The sequence below is a fragment of the Echeneis naucrates genome, chromosome 19 (genome assembly GCF_900963305.1).
Source record: "Echeneis naucrates chromosome 19, fEcheNa1.1, whole genome shotgun sequence".
Classification (NCBI taxonomy): Eukaryota; Metazoa; Chordata; class Actinopteri; order Carangiformes; family Echeneidae; genus Echeneis; species Echeneis naucrates.
The window spans coordinates 8,426,495-8,446,506 of record NC_042529.1 but is presented as its reverse complement, the minus strand read 5'-3'; the positions used below and the strand labels follow the sequence as shown (position 1 = coordinate 8,446,506).

Genomic DNA, 20,012 nt, shown 5'->3' with positions numbered 1-20,012 from the left:
TCAAAGACATTAAAAAAACATATTTAACCATGAAAATATCGCACAGTTTGGATTTGCTGCTTCTCTGTGACCATTTTTCTTACTTCTTGTCTGTCTGTGCCGTTCTGGTAGGCGCTCCATATCTTCTTCTGCGACGCATCAGCCCAGTAGATCCTGGAAGTTGTTCGATCGAAGTCTACGGTCACGATGTTTGAACCGCTGACCAATGGAATCTTCTGTGGAGGTCTCATCTTGATCCGGTTGGCGATGATCTGGCTACGCTTGGCCACCAGAAGTATAGCTGCTACCGGGTCTGAGAGAGAAGAACATATTGTTTCATGTTGACTTATCTAACTTTTCTGTTTTGTTCATGTAAGTAGTGTATAACAAAATAAATTTATGACGTTTTTGACCCAATTAATTTGTTTAATGGCAGCTTTATTTGTATTGTGATGCCTGTTGCTTACTTGTGGCTTTGCAGGTGCGTCCATCAGGTTCTAGGAAGTAACCATCCGAGCAGTAGCACCTGAAGCTTCCTCTCTCATTGAAGCACTCCTGGCTGCAGAAACCGGGGATCAGACACTCGTTGATGTCCTCGCAGGTCTTGGAGTCGTTGAGCTGCAGTCCTGGTGGACACGTGCACTGAGCCCCAAAAGGTCCCTGGACACAACCATGACTGCAGCCTCCGTTGTTCAGTGCACAGTCGTCTTGGTCTTTGTAAAATAAATAGTGAAATAGTGGTGATATAGAAATGTATTGTGAATTAACAATCCTCACTATTCCAAGATGAGATGATGAAAAAACTAGCATCAGAAAGATTATGAAACGAAAGGCTACTGAACACAGAAATGCAAAAGGCACAGGAGAACGACTCTATTTTTGATGTTTGTCTTTGGCAGTTGTTTTGCATCTAGTATTTGGTCATTTAGCATTTTTATTTCTTTTTACATTTTTTTCACATCTCATTTTCCATCTTGTTTTGCCTCTCTCTGGTGGTTTGTGTTTCTTTGTGAACAAAAAGGAAATTGGACTTCATACAGAGTCTCTGTTAAGCCAAGCTCAGACAAAGGTCTGCTGTGTCTCCTAAACTTAGTTTCAATGTATTACTTACCAAGATAAAAATAATAGGCTGGAAAAATACAACTACCACTTAGTTCATTGTGTTTACAATGAGACACTATTTCAAAGTTAATGGTTTTAAAGGATGATTTTTGATGTGTCGTTGTGACAGCCGTTTAAATTCTTCTGTCCACTCCACGTATGCCCCAAAGCGCAGGCTAAACATTACAGACATCTCTTCATATATTGCAAAGTGGTATTTCTAAAACTCACTGCAGATAGGTGACTCGTCTGCTCCGTTTGGACAGTCCCTCTGGCCGTCGCACACCTTGTGCAGGTCGATGCACACCTGATCATTTGGACACTGCCACTGTCCAGACGGACAGGTGAACGGCGGGGTGGGACAGTTCTGTTCATCACTCATGTCTTGGCAGTCGTTTTCCCCGTCACACAACCAGCTCGTCGGGACGCACATCTTGTTGGCACACTGGAAGTAGTTGGGTCTGCACGTCGTAGGAGGGCAGGAGTTGTGCTCGTCGGATCCGTCTTCACAGTCTGGATGCCCATCACACTCCCACTCATCTGGGATGCAGAAACCATCGGTCTGGCACTGAAATTCGTCATTGTGGCAGAGGCCTGGACCTCGAGTGGCTGTAGGGGCAATAAACATTTACACATAATTGGAACGGCAGTGTACTTTCTCTCAGAAATTTCAGAAAACCACTTAGGTTAAGGCACAGAGCATCAAGCTGTGGTGGTGCAATATATCCAAAAATCAAATAAAATAAAATACATTATTTTAACTGAGTCATGTCCATTTAATTTTTGTGAAGAAACAGACTCTAAAATAAAATTTAAATTGATTAATTATAAGCCTGACAGAAAGAAGAGGGGCAATCAATCTAATTACACTGCTAATTAACATTAGCATAATTCATTTATTAATGGATAGTTTATTTCAGCGTTGCCAACTTACGGCAGTCTCGTTCATCAGAATGATCTCTGCAGTCAAAAACACCATCACACTGATATCTGGAACTGACACACTGGTCCCCGCTGGCACAAGCAAACTCATAGGAGGCACAAGAAAACTCTAAAGTTAAGAAGGAAACATAATCATGGACATGTAAAATGAATCTATTCGGCTCAAGTATAAGTCATTCTGCACAGGAAAGATTCCTACCACAGTTCTTCTCATCTGATCCATCCAGGCAGTCCTGGTCTCCGTCGCAGACGTAGGAGTTATAGATGCAGCGGTGGTCGGGACACAGGAAGTAGGAAGGAGGACATGTGGTGATGGTTGAATCTGCCGGTGACAGAAAAGGCAGCTATTCCCATGTCGATTTAAGAGATATTTGTATGCGTAGCAATAATTGGCTGACAGCCCCAAACTTACTGCAGTTGTGTTCGTCAGAGCCGTCCCCACAGTCATTGTCACCATCACACAAAAACATTAGAGGAATGCATCTGTTGTTATCGCAGGTAAAGTAGCTGGCTGCACAGGTGGTGGGGACGTGGGTGGGACAGTCCATTTCATCAGAACCATCACCACAGTCGTCCATGTCGTCACAGCGCCAGCTGGACAGGATGCAGTGCTTGTTGGTGCAGGTAAACGCGTACGGAGAGCAGGTTGCTCCTGGTAAAACATGTGAGGAAGGCAGTATTAGATTAATGCAATTGATCTCCAAATAATTTCCTTCACTTCCATTTTTATATACTATGCTCACCTGTGTCTGTGCAGTTGGCCTCATCTGTTTTATCTATGCAGTCAGCGATCCCATCACAGCGGTAGGAGTTGGGCCTACAACGCCCTTCGTCACACTCAAAGGCGTAGTCACCACAGATGTTGTCCGGTGGAATAATAGAATCATCTTTGATGCAGTCCCTCTGATTGGCCTGAAGTTTCATACCATATGGACAGCCACACACTCGACTGAAGGAGGGAGTTGGGAAACAGAAGTGGCTGCAGAGCCCGTTGGGCACCATATTGCACCGGCTGGTGAAAGCTGTCAGCAGGATGATAGAGAAACAGTCAGTGGGTTCAGAGATGATCGTGTTCGACTGAATCACTGCTCCACTATTGCTCCGGCCCAGCCGTCAGTGTTTATTCTGGGATGAGAATACGATATGTTTTTCGTTCTGTTCTACCCAGCAGAGGTCAAATGATCTTGGTCCTCTACACTCCAGTGTGAACTTACTGCTGTGAAGGTCAGCTGTGTAGGCCTTAACATTCATGATGCCTGTAACTCCCTGTCTGATCATGATGTTTCCACCGCCATCCCTCTTCCTCATCTCGAATATCCCTCTGGTGCGTGTATCAGACACGTACAGGTAGTCTACGTGACAAGAAGAGATGGTTTAGATAAACATATCAAGAACGAATTCATATTCACAGCCTACAACAACCACAACAAATGAACACGAGCTCTGTCACAGGAAGAGAGCTGTTATATTGTGGCTTGTTTCATTTCATTGTTGAGGTTTTATCAGGTTTAGAATAAAGTTGGGGTTTATTGTGTCAAAACTAAAGATGAGTCTGAATATTTGAATATACAAATTGAATATCGTGCATGTCTGATGTAAGTGCACTTGAATCAGTTGTAGGAGAGTTGGGAGACCCACCTGAGTAAATAGTCAAAGAGTAGGGCTGCGTGATCTGGCCAATGTTGCTAAATATCTGTTTGTCAAGGCCTTCAATGCCAATGTGAACAATCTGGTCCAAGAGGGAATCCACCCAGTACAGCCTGTCCATGCTGTCAAAGGCCCATAACAAGCAATTCATTACTGGATATACAGGGATAATAAACTCTAACATTTTGTCCCTACAATCGGTTAGTTATCCATTAATGATACCTCAGGTCATCACTACACTCACATGTAGTCCACAGACAGCCCATTTGGCCATCCCAGTGTCGTGTTGACCAGAGGAACAGCATTGCTGCCATCAGTGAAGCCTCTCATGATGACTGCCGGACGGTACCAGTCCGACCAGAACAAGTACCTGTCAACATTTGGCACAGGAGGACATGTTTTAATTGTCAGTCAGAAACAAATATATTGAAATTACTTTTGACCTTGATGTTATTCTTTGGATTTTGTAGTAATTATTGAACTTGAATGTTCAGCTATTATTAGCAATTAACAGAAAGTGTTTGAATAAAATGACCAGCACTCCTTTTCCTGTCTCATTCGGTGAGTAGGAACTATTTAAATTACTGGAATAATGGAGCATATAAAAAGTTTTTGTGAGTTTTTTTCCAACTAAATGTAAAAATAATGCTTATATAGGAAGACACTCTTGGTGTGATAATTAAGTACAAAGGTTGAGAACAGATACTGTGAAATAAAATGTAATTCACAACTATTTGAGCACTCACCCGGCACTGGGATGCACTGCAATTCCCTTTGGGTTTCTCAAGCCAGTCACAATGTCTCGCCTTGATTTGTCTGTGACTCTGAAAGCTGCTACTGATCTGTACGTGCTCGAGGTCCAAAATAAAACCTTTGAGGTCCAGTCGTAAGCCATGGCATCAACTGTTCCCACTCTGTAGCCTGTCAAAATCTGCTGGCCTAAGAACGCATAGCAAAGCAAGGCGTGACACAAAGGATTATGATCGGAGCAGTGAAAAATGAAAATATGACATTAAAATCGTATCCCCCGTGTAACAGATTCACACAGAATGAATGAATACAGAAGCAATTTTTGCTTCTGTATTCATTCCTCGTTGGACTGATCTACTAAAAGATCACCTGTGCCGTTGAGGTTTGACTTGTAGACAAGGCCTCTGGACCTGTCATTGTAGAAAATGGTCCCTTCATTTCCGTCAAACTCGACAGCAGAGCCAGAGAAAGAAGTCCCAAGCCCTGCCAGAGGCTGCATGATGTCCTCCTGGAGGGACAAGTTCAGCGGGATTCCCCGCACCGCAAGAGAGGTGGCCATCAACAAGTAGTCTTTCACCTCTGTCCGAAAAGAAAGTTATTCACCATAGCAAATATTATATGTTTGGTCAACACTGTCCGCAGGACATCATTGTCTCCATTTAATTTAAAACATGATCTTCAAGGAATGAAATAGCAAATTATTTGTGCTGTTGTTTCACTAACATCTAAACGATAAAACTCACTAAAGCAGGAATGGCGGTCAGGCAGCAGGTCATAACCGTAGCGACATTTGCAGCGGAAGCCCAGGCCTTCATTGTCAGAGCGATGGCTTAAGACACAGATGTGCTGACAGCCGCCGTTGTGTCTGCCACACGGGTTCATCACTGCAAGACGGGAGCAGCTTGATGTAGTATTACTTTGCACACATGATGGAGGAGTCATGTTACACAGCATTACACAAAGTGACGCAGGATGGCTAGATGTGTGGTTCCTTACCGACAGGCTGCACGACAGGATGTGAGACTACAACGTGGCCTGGCTTCTTTGTGGTACGATAGAGGAGAGCTGGGTTGCTGCCGTTGAACCGGTTTGCCCTCACTAGACCCATTTTGGTCCAGTCAGTGAAGAACACGTGGTTTTCAAACACAGATATTCCAAAAGGATGAGGAGCCTGGGTCCCACCATTGAGGACTATTTTCCTGGAAAAGAGGAAGATGAACAGCACAACATAGACGCACTGTTTGCTTCAGGGAGGTCATCTTCATCGACTGACGCCATTTGAAGTGTAACCTTTACCTGTCCAAACCGTTGTAGGTGACAGTCTCCACAGTGTCAAAGTGGCTGTCGGACCAGTAGACCCTCTGAGTGATGATATCAAGGGTGATTCCTGTTGGAGTGCCGAGTCTGTCCCTCACCAGCTCAAAGCGATTACTGCCGTCCATGAAGGCACGTTCGAGCTTCATTTTCTCACTGGAAATGCCCATGTCTGTGAAGAACATATACCTGCAAACAAACAGAAACATGTGTAAACACACACCAGGATGGATGGTGCCTTGTGAAGTGGTGGAAAAACCTCTTCAGTGAAATAAATAATCGAATAACAGAGATGTTCAGCAGGATTCACTTGAAATCTTGTTAAGCTGCATCTGATTTATTTTGTGTTTGATAAATTGACTTTGGCTAATGAGTTAAAATGATAAGGGCACCTAGGAAACATGTACATAGAGGGAGTGGTGACATTTTTTTGTCACTCACTCCTCCAAGTTTCATTAATACGCAAAGACGTGCAGTGCTAAACAGCATTAAAATCAGATTGTATGATGAAGCAGTCCATGTAACACCTGCACCAATTCTCAGCAGCATTCATCACTAAAAGCATTTGAACGCACCCCACTGTTGGATCCAGGGCGAGGCCATGGGGTGTATGCAGGTTTTCAGCTACCAGCGTCACACGATTCCCTCCATCGAAGTCGCACACGTCAATCCGTTCCACCATGGCTTCTAAGATGTACAGTTTGAAGTTGATCCAGTCCACAGCGAGGTTCTGGACATTTTGGACTGCAGATGTCAGAACCTCTTTAATGTTATTCCCATTATAGTCTGCAGAATATACCTAAAAGAAGGAGATCAGTGGAATGAGTTTCATTTGCCAGCTCAACCACCACCACCACAAACCTGTTTCAACGGTGCAGCTGATTTATGTTTATGCTTTGGTGACGTTCAGATAAACCAGACAGTTTTGCCATCGTTAAAAGTAAAGAATCATTCAGACTGACCTTCTTGGTATACGTATCACTCCAGAAGACTTTGTCACCGACCCAGTGGAAGGCAACACCTACAGCATAACCTTTGCCCTGTGAGGGCACCAAAGTTCTGACGAGGCGTCCATGTATGTCCGCCATCATCACTTCACCTCCATTGGTGAAAATGAGCTGCGGCAACCCAGCTGGAAAGCACAAATGCCAGAGTCAGCAGCGAAGTTATAGTTATTTTACACATTTAATAAGAACAACTTGCAGTAACACACACATCCTTTATAAAGCTGCTGTGTGACATGTGACTCACTGTACCTGACACATTGGCTTTGCACACTTGACCCTGCTCCAAGAAGTATCCGTCTGCACAGCTACAGCGGTGCGTCCCAGGACGATCTTCACAAAACTGGTCACAGATCCCCCAGATCTGGCAGTCATTATAGTCTGGGCAATAAAACAAGCAGCTACTTATATGAGTCTGTGTTCCGGGCACTGGGGCGAAGATAACTACCAGAAATTTGCAACCAGGGTACCGTGAAATTAAATCGAGGATTTTAACCATTCAAGGCTGGCTTATGGGGATAGCTTACATGAAAAATAGGAACCATTTGACTGAGAGTCCTTCTCTTTTTATTAGCTCCAGTGAGAGACCAAGCTTTTCGAGTATTGTGCATGCTGTCAGCACCTGAGATGTATGGCATGTGACGCTCACCTGCACAGGAACGACTGTCATTGGCGACAATGAACCCATCAGGACAGTAACAAGCACCTCCCTCAGGAGACGGGTGGCAGAGGTACTCACAGCTCAAGGTGGAGCACCTATCCAGACCTTTGTGTTCAAATGAAATGAAGCAGAATTATGTAAGTGTTTTAGAAAAGGGAAATAATGGGGTCATTGTCTATAAAAGTATTGCAAAACCAGTTGCACTGCAGACACCTCACATTTCTGCCTGACCTTTAATATTGGCTGATTAATTAAGGTTCTGCTACTGGTTGGCCTCCAGTGTGAGGACAGTGATAAGGGGAGCAAAAGGCAGCTCATGGAAATGTTTGTGAACATGACGCACTAAAATGTGCAACACACCTATTACATACATTTACTGCCCCATGGTTCTCCCATAAAGCACCCTGCATCTGATCACGTCACCCACTTAAGCAACACTGAATTCACTTCACTGATTACAGTGACAGTGATTACAGACAGTGTTACATTTGTTTATTCAAGCAATTTCCGCTCGAACCAGGCGCACACGTCTGAATTACTGCAGGTTTTTTGACAGTTTGTCTGGAACTCAAAAGGGTGTGACTTACTGCAGGTTTTCTGTGCAGTGGAGTTTGTTTCATCTGTTCCTCCAGGACAGTCAGGTTTGTCGTCACACACTTTGCCCACTGGTATACAAACCGTGGATCCCGGACATCCCCACTCACCAGGGTAACAGTCTCGAGAGTTACTATCTAAAAACCCCCAAAAAACTTTTCTTATTATGGATTCAACATATTTATACACGCTGCTTTTTAAAAGGTGGGGAAAAGAAAGAAAATGAAAAAGATTTCTCACCACATCCTTTCTCATCACTGTAGTCCCCACAGTCATTGAACTTATCACACACCCAGTGCTGAGGAATACAACGGCCACTGGAACATGTGAACTGGTTGCCGCTACAGCTCTGGTAATCTGATGAATAAATATTAGAACATCTTCATCCTTATCTTACATGAATTTCTAAATGATGACTCAGCTGTTTGAGTTGAGTCCACGCTTCTTCAGTCAGTGCCACCCTTACCACAGCCTTGCTCATCACTGTTGTCCCCACAGTCGTCCCAGTGGTCGCAAACAAAGGAAAGAGGAATGCAGTAGCCATTTTCACACTGATACTGGTGGATAGGACAGTGCTGAGAGGCTGAAAATAAAACACAGTGGCCGCATTTACAAGAGGCCTAAACTCAAGCAACCTCAAAGTTGCAGCAGAACAAGAGCACACTCTCATAAGAGTTGGTAACTGTAAAATGTGGGAATATATAAAGTATTCCAAAGACTATTCATCTGCGTAAATGCAAAGAACCTAACATCAGTTATGTTTTGTGTAGGATTATCCATTTTGGAAATGTATGTATGAACACTTCCCATTATGAACTGTATGTTCAGTGTGTGGCTTAAACTAATGCTGTCTCATAAGACAGCATTTCATATCAGTTTCATATCAGTGTCCTAAGACACTGATATGAAACTCCCTTAAGAATCTAGAGCTGTATAAATGAGTTAAGCACCATCATTAACAAACAAATATTTTTTACTTTAATTACATTTAATGCAAAAAGAAATGCTATAGATTATTGATTTAATTATTATTAGAATTTATTTATCAGATTTTCTATGCAGCGTCTCCAAAACCATCCCTGCCAAACAGTGACAGACTCAGGTCTTGTCTACTCACTGCAGTTGAATTCATCAGAGCCATCCCTGCAGTCCTGAAGCCCATTACAACGCTGAGAGTTGTTATAACAAGCCCCATTGGCACATGTCTTCTGAGTGCAACTTGGATAGTCTGCAAAAAAAAAATAAAAAATACCTTCCTTACTAACAAACATACTTTATGTATAAAATGTGTCCTAATAAACCAAAAGATTCAAGGGAAAATCTGAGCTTATGCATCAGTGTGATGATTCCTGGTGCAACATGTTGAATTCCTTTAAAAAACAAAACTCTTACTGCAGTTGTTTTCATCCGAGTTGTCCACACAGTCCTTCACGTGGTCACATCTGTATTTGCCTGGAATACACTGGCCCTCCTGGCATGTGAACTGCTCTGAACTGCACGTTTGTCCACCTGAACCAATGAGAGCATGTGAGTGGGCATTTGTTTTTAAACGCTGTTTTGCAGGAGAATCGGACTTAGGATTGTGAATGCACAGTAAAAATGTGTAGATTCCCAACTTTAGTGAGACAGAGTAATACATTTTATCTTTGATGATGGTAGTTTGGACATTTATCTGTTCTCTCCCAAACTGTTAAAAGGAAATGCCTCGTAAAGTTTTGTTTGTGTTTGTAGTTTTTGTAACAGCTATCACATCAACACTAGATATTTTAAAAAGCTTGAGCTTCGTACTGGGACCATGTGGACACCAAGTGGTTCTATTCTCCATTGCTGCTTATAAACAGGCAGCTTTGAGTCCTCTGATGAGACTTCAGCATTTCAAGAACATTCATGAGCCACTCTGAGTTCATTTTTAGGATGTTTTTTTGTTTAAATCACTGCATGAGGCATGTTTGTGGCCAACATTGTTGCGACTTTACAACAGCAATTGAAACATCAGTCTGCATACCACAGGTCCTTTGCTCATCTGAGCCATCGATGCAGTCTTCCTCCCCGTCACAGACAAATCCCATAGAAATGCATTCACCACTCGTCACACACTTGAATTCCTGTGCGGTGCATGATGCAGGTGCTGCCAAAGAGAACAGAACAACCTACATTTACATACATATACAACAGTGGCTTATGGCTCTTTAGGCATGGGTTGGGTTTTATGCATCTGTACAATTCTTTGCTTCTTTTTCCAAGTTAACTGACATTTGTGACACCAGAAACACTTTTTTTGTGTGTGTGTGTGTGTGGGTGGTTTGCGTGATGACTTTGCTTGGTGCCATTGAGTTTTCGGACTTACGACAGTTCAGCTCATCTGAGTCATCTGTGCAATCCTTGGTTCCATCACACCTCCAGGCGCTGTCAATGCATTGTCCACTGGTGCACTGAAACTCATCGCTGCTACAACTTCCTGTAGAAAACACATATCGAGGCAGAAGAAGCATCAGCCATCATTTATCTTTTTATGGCTGTGATGTAGTTTTGTTCCGTTAAAGGCAACTTGCTTATTTAACATGGTTTAAGGTACTTTCAGAAATGCTTATATAAGTGAAATGAAAGTCCATTTTACTGTTTCCTTGACAAATGAGTTACCATGTTTATGACAGTTGGAATACTGAAATCATGTGATTTGGCTTTTAAATGATAGTTAATTCTTCACCTTGAATGAAAAGTCCATCTCATGACCTTGGAGTGTACAGTATCATTTGAAACTGCCCAGTGATGTATGAATCAGCACTGAGATGTGTACTTTGAGTCAAATTTCTTTGTGGAGGGCAGACATTTTACTGGATTTTACATCGCTGCAGAATACTTTGCATTGGCTACCAAACAATGTTAATATCAGCGGCATTATTTCCTTCAAAATACCACTATGGCTATGTACACTGTTACCGTTTATTCACTGTGCAATATTTTATAATCTCAGTGATTTCTTTCAATCTCAAAATGAATAGCTTCACTGTCAATATTTAATAACGCCACAATGTTTGTATGTAAGTACTCGCAGCGTTATACAGTGTGAGTCTGTGAAAGATTTTTGTACTGATAAAAAAAAGGAAAATACAGAAATCATACATATTGAATAAAATCACACAGTAAAACCCCCAAAAGCCCATTAATCATTGCCAAACATATTCTTCTTAGTATTATTGTGGCTCTTAAAAATATGTATTTCTTTAAATAAAGCGTATATACATACCATGAGAAAGTTGAATTCCTCGAGACAGAAGAAGAATGGAAAGAAGATGCAGACCTGTAAAGCCCATAATGCAATTCCCCCTCAGCTCTCTTGTGTTCTGGTGTTAGTCCGACAAAGTGTCGAAACTCATGCTCAATCTGCCCCCCAGCTCTGTAAAGCCAAACGAGCTAGAGGAAGATTGTGCCTTTGGTGTTGAGATGTATAACCCAGAGCGACCAACAGGCCAATAATGTGACACGGAGTAATGCAGCTTTTTATGGCGAGCTCCTTTACATAAACGTCTAAGATTAACTTTTACCTGTTGATGTGTTGTCTAGATCAGCAAGAAAAAGTAACTAGTCATTTTTGTGCAACAGTAAGTGGGGGGGTTGTAACTGAATAATAAAGACTACAACACATCCTTATTATATGCACCCACATTCAATATATCCACACAAATGATTTGCCATATTTTTTAACAACCTGAATAAAACACAATTAAGAAAATAATCTAAAAATTTTATAGCATAGCATAGCATATAAGCATGCTATACACACTGGTACTTACAGAGTGCAAGGCTATGTATATGTATTCATGTACTATGCAATATTAATGCCATATATATATATATATATATATATATATATATATATATATATATATATACATGTATATGGATATACATGCAAAGATGGTTGCAATTTGCAAAAGTCCGTAATACAGTAGAATAGTATACGGTAATATCTATCTATCGATACACTGATAATTGTTTCTTTAATTACTTTGCTTATATAACTTTTTTTTTTAGAAGACATTGACGTGTTTATGTGGTGATGTTTCATTGTCTATTTAAAAAATTTGAACAACAGGTCGTGTGTGAGACATTACATGATAGTATTAGTTGAACTGATGACTGAGATTCTACTTACTTCTTTATTGCGTTTTACAGTGCGTGGCCTTGCAGCATGGACATTGTTTAATTAGTTTATTGCACATATTGCTTTTGGGCGATAAACAACTGGACACTTCCCTTCAAGAAAATTGAAACTTAAGTTAAATTACTGCAACAAACAGTATTTGCTCCTTACGGCCGTGCGTCATGTTTTCCTGGTTGACACACCTGCTGTGCATGTAGCGACTGCTCATCTGTCATTGCACATCAGTGAGAAGCTCAACTGATAATGAAGATAGATAATGTTACATGCCAGAGCAGCAATCCAGGTAACCAAGACCAGCCAACCTCCAAAATATTGGGAGCATGGGCAAGTGTATCAGAAATGCATATTTTATTGCAAGATAATTACTATCTGAGAACATAAAGGACATTTCTTTCTAACCTAGCGGACACAGTTGTAACGTCAGGTTATGTCTGTTGAACTGTTGGAGAACTTTAAGGGAAGGTTCCTTTAAGGTTCTCTGAAGGTTAAACAAAACCTGGGAAATTAACTGAAGGAAATTTCATGATTGACCATAAGAAGTGCACGGTCATATATTTCAGAATATGTACTTAAACACTTATGGTCATAAGGAACTATATTTATGATATGGTGTAGGAACAAATAACAACTTAATACGACACCTAGTTACATATTTTTTATTTCTGTATCTTATTTTCTATTTCTATTCTTACTCAGGTATTGATCAGTCATGATCAAACAAAATATACACTTAGTTGTACAAAATATAACATCACATAATGGTAATACCGAAAACACTCCATACCAAATCTAGAGGGACCCAACAGGCCGTGATACAGGTTAGTTTTCGTCAAACAGACTCATCTCATTCACAAAAACGTGTTTAACACGGTACATTGGCACAAACTACACTCATCACAGGTCCAAATATTTTGCCTGCAGGACAAAAACTTGTAAATTCATAGATGAGAGAAGGGTTCACACATATTCTAATTCCAAATTATCACCCTTTTACTATTGAATAAGTGAAGCTTTAAGTAATATGAAAAGAAAAAATATGGAAAAAACCTAAAGTGTATTACATATCCAAAATGTTTACCAAGATCAGTCAAGAAAATTCAGGAATGGTTAGAAACAAGTTATACTTTGTAAGCATATACTTCAAACTATCCAGATTAATGGGGTGAAAGTATATAGTTGCCTTACAATGCAATAATAATTATTACTGCACATTTATTTTGCTATTGCAAAAGGTTTCACCGGAACCACTGTGGATTTGGGGAAAAAACATTTTGATCCAGTTAACTCAGAGAGTTACTTTGAACAATTTCTTTCGAAAACAAAAACAAACAAACAAAAAAAATTAAATAAAATAAAATAAAAGTAGTTTGGAGCTACTTGGAACAAAGTGGCAGGTGAGTTTTATTTTTATGGTGCTACCCGACCTAAAAGTGTTTGGAATAATCTTTTTGCTTCGTTAGTAGCGTCTTCCATCATCGTGCACGTAGTTAGGGTTGCTCTGGCCCTGGCTCTGGCTCTGAGCGTACGGTTTGATCTGAGATCGACTCTGGGCATATGAGTTGCTCGAGGGTCTTTCCTGTTGAGAGTTAATGTATGGGTTAACGTTGTCTGGGTCTTCATACAGAGGAGAACAAATTATTAAATTAAATTAAAAATTATGAAGAGAAAAAATTTCTCATGAGTGAATTATATGTATGTATGTATGTATATCCCTAATTCTCTCTTCTTTAACCCTGCTTGATTTTCAGTCATTATATTTGGCTCTTTCTGTCCCGTGGACTAAAATTACTTAATTACTTAATTAGCATAATAGCTTAGCATAATAGCTTCTACATTCTATACCTCTCCAGCTTATCCCTGCTTCTTTCCCCAGCGCTCCTCTTTTGAGCTCAAACAGATGGAGGCATGCTCACCAGGTTCCTGCCCACAGGGTTGCTTCGTGTCATCTCCAGGTTGGTCCCTCTGTCCCAGCTGCTGATAGCTGTGGCCCGTGGGATTCTGGGAACTCCAGCATTGCCAAAAGGCAACACATTAACAGAGGGTGCTCGGCTGCTGGGCAGGCTGTAATGGCCGTTCACCAATGGTGCCTTTGCAGGAGAGGGATTGACATAATGTCCAATGTCTGCATTTCTGTTTTTCTCAGAGCTCTTCTTTGGAAATCTAAGATGAAAGAAAAGTATATTTATTTTCTATTACTGTTACCAGATTGGGGCGTTATTTCTTTCCATGTCTTTTAGTATATGGATTTTTCATAATTGTATTAAAGTAACATGTTTAAAACGGCAGGATAGAATGCAAAAGTAAAATGAAAAGCTTCAATGTCAATGTACCTGCTCAGATTAAAGTTAATGTGTAACATAAGTGAAAGAGGACTATGACACAGACAATCAACAGGCAACAAGCGACTGAAGGTGGATGAATAAACAGATAAAAATCTCACTTGAGTGCCACAATAGGCAGAAGGATGAGTGTGATGAGTAGCAGTCCCCCTAGTACAGAGCCAACGATTACCAGCACCAGTTCCCATGCTAACAAAACAAAACACAACACAACAAAAGGACAGGGACATTGATAACCATGTCACAAATATTGAAATAACAACTTTGCCTTCATACTTCCCCAGAAAAATTCTCTAAGTAATTACAGCAATTATTATATTTATTATCATTATTGTTCCTATTATTGTCCCTCCTCCAAATCATGGCAATAATGAAAAGCCAATGTAGGTGCCAACACTGGGACTTGTGAATAAGTAAATGGACACACCATTGCCAACAATTTTGTATCATATTGATTAACAGTAATTTCACTTTGTTTTGTCAAAGGTTGTCATTGTATATTTCTTTGTTTTTGGCTTCACTAACAAATGCATATTGTGTACTCACAGTTATTGCAGTTGAAACCAGAATAACCGAATGGACAACTGAAAGACAAGATGAATGCTTTGTTACACAATTTCACTGAGAGGGGTATTTAAGCACGGCTGTTAAATTGAAACACTTACTCAACACATTCAGATTCACTGGCTTTCTGCCCGCTGGGACAAGCTGCAAAAGGAAACAATGTTGAAATTTTTAGTATTTTGGTTAAAGATACTCACATAGCACACATAATATCTCTCTCCCAACTAATAAATTCCTTTACCAATACACATTCTCTCAGAGAAGTTTGTCCTAATGTATCCCGGATCACAGCCACAGATAAAAGATCCGTTACTTGATCCGCAATTTGTAGTGAGTTCATCACAGGGCGCCCTGTCGCACAGAGATTGCTCTGTAAAAGGACACACAAAAAAGAACATCAGTGAATACAACTCAAGCATCTACGTAGTATAAAATTGAAAAATTTTAAATTTTTAATGGCATGCATTCTGAAACGTACAGTATACTAAAGGCAGTTGAGAAAATAACTTACTGAACGTCGTCGTAAGTCATTATCATTATCATTAAGACATTGTTCCTTAATGGCTGAGCGATATTGTACAAAAATATTGTACGATATTGTACAAAAACAAGTGTACACAAAACTGTGTGATCAGCTTTTAACATTAGTGCATTGGCAGTGTGGTGAAGCACAAAAAATCGGGGAGTGGGCTGGGACTAAAGGAGACAACTGAAGCGTGTACACTAATGCGTTCTCGTGCAGTTTGTTAAATAATAATAGGCTGCTTTCATTGTTCAAATCATCAACACCAATCCCATACGAGGTAAGTAAAAAAAAAAAAAAAAAAAAAAAAAAGATTGTATATAAGGAAAATTGTTTATACCCTTAAATATAATGGAATAAATTCATGTTGCGCCTCCCCTGAACATGCTATGCTTTGTTAATGGATTTATTTTATTTTAACACTATCTAAAAGGAAAGAATAGAACAGATATTACAATGAACTGATTCCTGGGCCAAAAAGCAGGAATGTAACCCTGTTTGAGATTTTGGAAAAAGAGAAAGACCAAAAAAAAACAAAAACAAAAAGACACACATTTGAAGTAAACAATTGTGTTGCTCCACCTGAAACCCCTATCTTGTATCAATATTATTAATTAAGAATGGACATGCACACCATCCATCCATCTATTATCTATACCACTTACATATGCAGGATGGGGCTGCAGCCAAACATGTCAGATCTTTGTGCTGAGCTTACCTGTAAAATTTGCACCTCCCAGGATAGAATCAGGGTTGTTAGCGGCCGCCTTTATCTTATCATCAACGTCTGTAGATGTGATATCAGAGTTTGCACTGAAGATGATGTCTACAACTGCAGTGACCCGCGAAGGGTTGGTTGATCTAGCTCCACCGTTTGATTCCCTACACAGACAACAATCACACTTACTTATGAACACATCCTTTATTAGGTGAGTGTCATGTTTTGGAAGTGCACTTGAGAAGTAAGGTCCTCAATAGATAGACAATGAGATGATAGTCAGTTTTGTTATTCTTACAGGAATGACAAAAGACTTACAGAAGTTGCAGCACTTCAGAATGAGAGTAGCCTTCCGTAGTATCGTAAACGATGTCCAGCTGTGTTGTGGAAAGAAAAGGTAGTGAGGTGATCTGCCTGGAGATGAACAACTTTTGTACATCGATTTCATCTCTGAGATTATTCTGCTTTGATAGATATTGTTTAGTAACATTCATCACCACGTGCGTCATTTATTTACTATAAATGCAGTGCGACTAAGTTACGTAAAAGACCACAACTCAACAGTGTTTGTATGAATTATCAAATATCTTAAATGAATAGCTGAAGTGTAAATTCTGCAGTCATACAGTGGCCATATGCCTTTTGCTGTTCAGCAACATCAGATAAACTCTTTGAAGGTAATAAAATAAAATAAATCAAATTTGTGGTAATCATGGATTTGTTCATCAATGTATCACTCCAAGGGAGGTAGGCAAGGGGCATCAAAAACACACAGGCAATGGAAATGCATTGTCTACCAAGCTTATCTTCACAAAGTTGTCTATCAGATCCCATAGAAGGAGTATGTAACTAATTGCTTACCGCATCTGTAATCCTTCTCGTGGTGTTTATAAAAATGAAAGAATCCTTATTACTCATGTTCTGGTTATATTCCACGTTAGGCAGACCAATTTGTCCAGGGAAAACTTTGGCTGAAATAAAAAAGAATATATAAAAAAAAATTATCTTTCTTGCTGAGAGCCACATGAGAACATTGATCCATTACTTGAACCAGCACAGTAAATACGGGAAACAGTTATCTTCGTATCAAGCCTGGAAATTTGGGCAAACTGCACTATAATAATAACAATTATAGTGATTATAGGTTTTAGGGGCGTCATCCACATATTGTGTTAGCTTTTGGACAAAGCCTATGAACAATGTCTATCCAATATTCAAATATTTACAAGAAACATGGAAATAACTCTGAGTCAGACTGTGACTTTACATATTTCATAAACTGATGAATGAAATGCTGAATCTCCACAGAGATTTTTATTTCCTACAGCGTCTCTCTGGGTTTTAACACACCTGCAGAGGACATTGTGCAGGCTTTTAATGATTATATTCATCTCTCTGACATATTTACCTCTCTGGCAAATTTGGCTTTGATAATTGTAGGTATCACCGGCCAAGCACAAGCACGTAAAGTTCCCGTTAAAAGGTTCACAGGTGCTCCCTTCGCCACATGGGTTCCCATCACAAGGCCCTTTGGATTTAAAACACACACACACAAACACACTGATATAAACAATGACTGCATTCAGCCATCAACCAGAGCCAATGGACACTGGGATCAGGAGGGAATGAAGAGTATAGGCGGCTTAAATTTACCCGGCTTCTTTGATGTCGAAGGGGTGGTGCTGGTGGGCGTGGCCGCTGTGCTGGTGGTCATGGCCGTGGTGCTGGTGGGCGTGGCTGTTGTACTGGTGGGTGTGCTGGTGGGCGTGCTAGTGGGCGTGGCCGTCGTGCTGGTAGTCATGGCTGTTGTACTGGTGGGCGTGCTGGTGGTTGTGGCCGTGGTGCTGGTGGGTGTGGCTGTGGTGCTGGTGGTCGTGGCCACTGTGCTTGTGGTCGTGGCCATGGTGCTGGTGGGCGTGCTGGTGGCTGTGGCGCTGGTGGGTGCGCTGGTGGTTGTGGCCGTCGTGCTGGTGGGCGTGGCTGTCGTGCTGGTGGTTGTGGCCGTGGTGCTGGTTGGTGCGCTGGTGGTTGTGGCCGTGGTGCTGGTGGGCGCGCTGGTGGTTGTGGCTGTGGTGCTGGTGGGCGCGCTGGTGGTTGTGGCCGTCGTGCTGGTGGCCGTGGCTGTCGTGCTGGTGGCCGTGGCTGTCGTGCTGGTGGCCGTGGCTGTCGTGCTGGTGGTTGTGGCCGTGGTGCTGGTTGGTGCGCTGGTGGTTGTGGCCGTGGTGCTGGTTGGTGCGCTGGTGGTCGTGGCCGTGGTGCTGGTGGGCGTGGCTGTCGTGCTGGTGGGTGCGCTGGTGGTTGTGGCCGTGGTGCTGGTGGGTGCGCTGGTGGTTGTGGCCGTGGTGCTGGTGGCCGTGGCTGTCGTGCTGGTGGGTGCGCTGGTGGTTGTGGCTGTGGTGCTAGTGGGTGCGCTGGTGGTTGTGGCCGTGGTGCTGGTTGGTGCGCTGGTGGTTGTGGCCGTGGTGCTGGTTGGTGCGCTGGTGGTTGTGGCCGTGGTGCTGGTTGGTGCGCTGGTGGTTGTGGCCGTGGTGCTGGTGGGTGCGCTGGTGGTTGTGGCCGTGGTGCTGGTTGGTGCGCTGGTGGTTGTGGCCGTGGTGCTGGTGGGTGCGCTGGTGGTTGTGGCTGTCGTGCTGGTGGGTGCACTGGTGGTTGTGGCTGTGGTGCTGGTGGGCACGCTGGTGGTTGTGGCCGTGGTGCTGGTGGCCGTGGCTGTCGTGCTGGTGGGTGCGCTGGTGGTTGTGGCTGTGGTGCTAGTGGGTGCGCTGGTGGTTGTGGCCGTGGTGCTGGTGGGTGCGCTGGTGGTTGTGGCCGTGGTGCTGGTGGGCATGGCTGTCGTGCTGGTGGGTGCGCTGGTGGTTGTGGCTGTGGTGCTGGTGGGCACGCTGGTGGTTGTGGCCGTGGTGCTGGTGGCCGTGGCTGTCGTGCTGGTGGGTGCGCTGGTGGTTGTGGCTGTGGTGCTGGTGGGCGTGGCTATCGTGCTGGTGGTTGTGGCCGTGGTGCTGGTGGGTGCGCTGGTGGTTGTGGCTGTGGTGCTGGTGGGCACGCTGGTGGTTGTGGCCGTGGTGCTGGTGGCCGTGGCTGTCGTGCTGGTGGGTGCGCTGGTGGTTGTGGCTGTGGTGCTAGTGGGTGCGCTGGTGGTTGTGGCCGTGGTGCTGGTGGGTGCGCTGGTGGTTGTGGCCGTGGTGCTGGTTGGTGCGCTGGTGGTCATGGCCGTGGTGCTGGTGGTTGTGGCCGTGGTGCTGGTGGGTGCGCTGGTGGTTGTGGCCATGGTGCTGGTTGGTGCGCTGGTGGTTGTGGCCGTGGTGCTGGTTGGTGCGCTGGTGGTTGTGGCCGTCGTGCTGGTGGGCGCGCTGGTGGTTGTGGCCGTGGTGCTGGTGGGTGTGGCTGTCGTGCTGGTGGGCGTGGTCGTGGTGCTGGTGGGCGTGGCCGTGGTACTGGTTGGTGTGCTGGTGGTCGTGGTGCTGGTGGGCGCGCTGGTGGTTGTGGCCGTGGTGCTGGTGGGCGTGGCTATCGTGCTGGTGGTTGTGGCCGTGGTGCTGGTGGGTGCGCTGGTGGTTGTGGCTGTGGTGCTGGTGGGTGCGCTGGTGGTTGTGGCCGTGGTGCTGGTTGGTGCGCTGGTGGTTGTGGCCGTGGTGCTGGTGGTGCGCTGGTGGTTGTGGCCGTGGTGCTGGTGGGTGCGCTGGTGGTTGTGGCCGTGGTGCTGGTGGGTGC

At 43.1% G+C, this 20,012-nt stretch overlaps 2 protein-coding genes across 2 annotated transcripts in view; both read right to left on the bottom strand.

The window, feature by feature from the left end:
* lrp2b (low density lipoprotein receptor-related protein 2b) overlaps positions 1-11,306 on the bottom strand; it is a 34,001-nt gene extending 22,695 nt beyond the window's left edge. The window contains 27 exon segments of the mRNA XM_029528381.1: positions 84-292; positions 447-692; positions 1,312-1,689; positions 2,015-2,131; positions 2,222-2,344; positions 2,435-2,674; positions 2,766-3,044; positions 3,237-3,374; positions 3,661-3,791; positions 3,914-4,039; positions 4,416-4,608; positions 4,789-4,998; positions 5,163-5,303; positions 5,416-5,618; positions 5,716-5,922; positions 6,309-6,532; positions 6,696-6,865; positions 6,990-7,118; positions 7,387-7,503; positions 7,986-8,129; positions 8,233-8,349; positions 8,459-8,575; positions 9,110-9,220; positions 9,385-9,501; positions 9,998-10,120; positions 10,340-10,450; positions 11,240-11,306. Coding sequence (XP_029384241.1) covers positions 84-292; positions 447-692; positions 1,312-1,689; positions 2,015-2,131; positions 2,222-2,344; positions 2,435-2,674; positions 2,766-3,044; positions 3,237-3,374; positions 3,661-3,791; positions 3,914-4,039; positions 4,416-4,608; positions 4,789-4,998; positions 5,163-5,303; positions 5,416-5,618; positions 5,716-5,922; positions 6,309-6,532; positions 6,696-6,865; positions 6,990-7,118; positions 7,387-7,503; positions 7,986-8,129; positions 8,233-8,349; positions 8,459-8,575; positions 9,110-9,220; positions 9,385-9,501; positions 9,998-10,120; positions 10,340-10,450; positions 11,240-11,306 — 4,488 coding nt within the window.
* A 2,307-nt stretch (positions 11,307-13,613) lies between these two features.
* Positions 13,614-19,836, bottom strand: LOC115060454 (mucin-13-like; the record flags this gene model as incomplete). Its single annotated transcript, XM_029528380.1, has 12 exons — positions 13,614-13,733; positions 14,071-14,317; positions 14,598-14,685; positions 15,043-15,080; positions 15,162-15,204; positions 15,302-15,430; positions 16,302-16,465; positions 16,620-16,678; positions 17,163-17,272; positions 17,710-17,829; positions 17,955-17,961; positions 19,567-19,836. Coding segments are annotated over 12 exons (1,395 nt in total), but the record flags the coding sequence as incomplete, so codon positions are not given.
* Between the last annotated feature and the right edge of the window lie 176 nt (positions 19,837-20,012).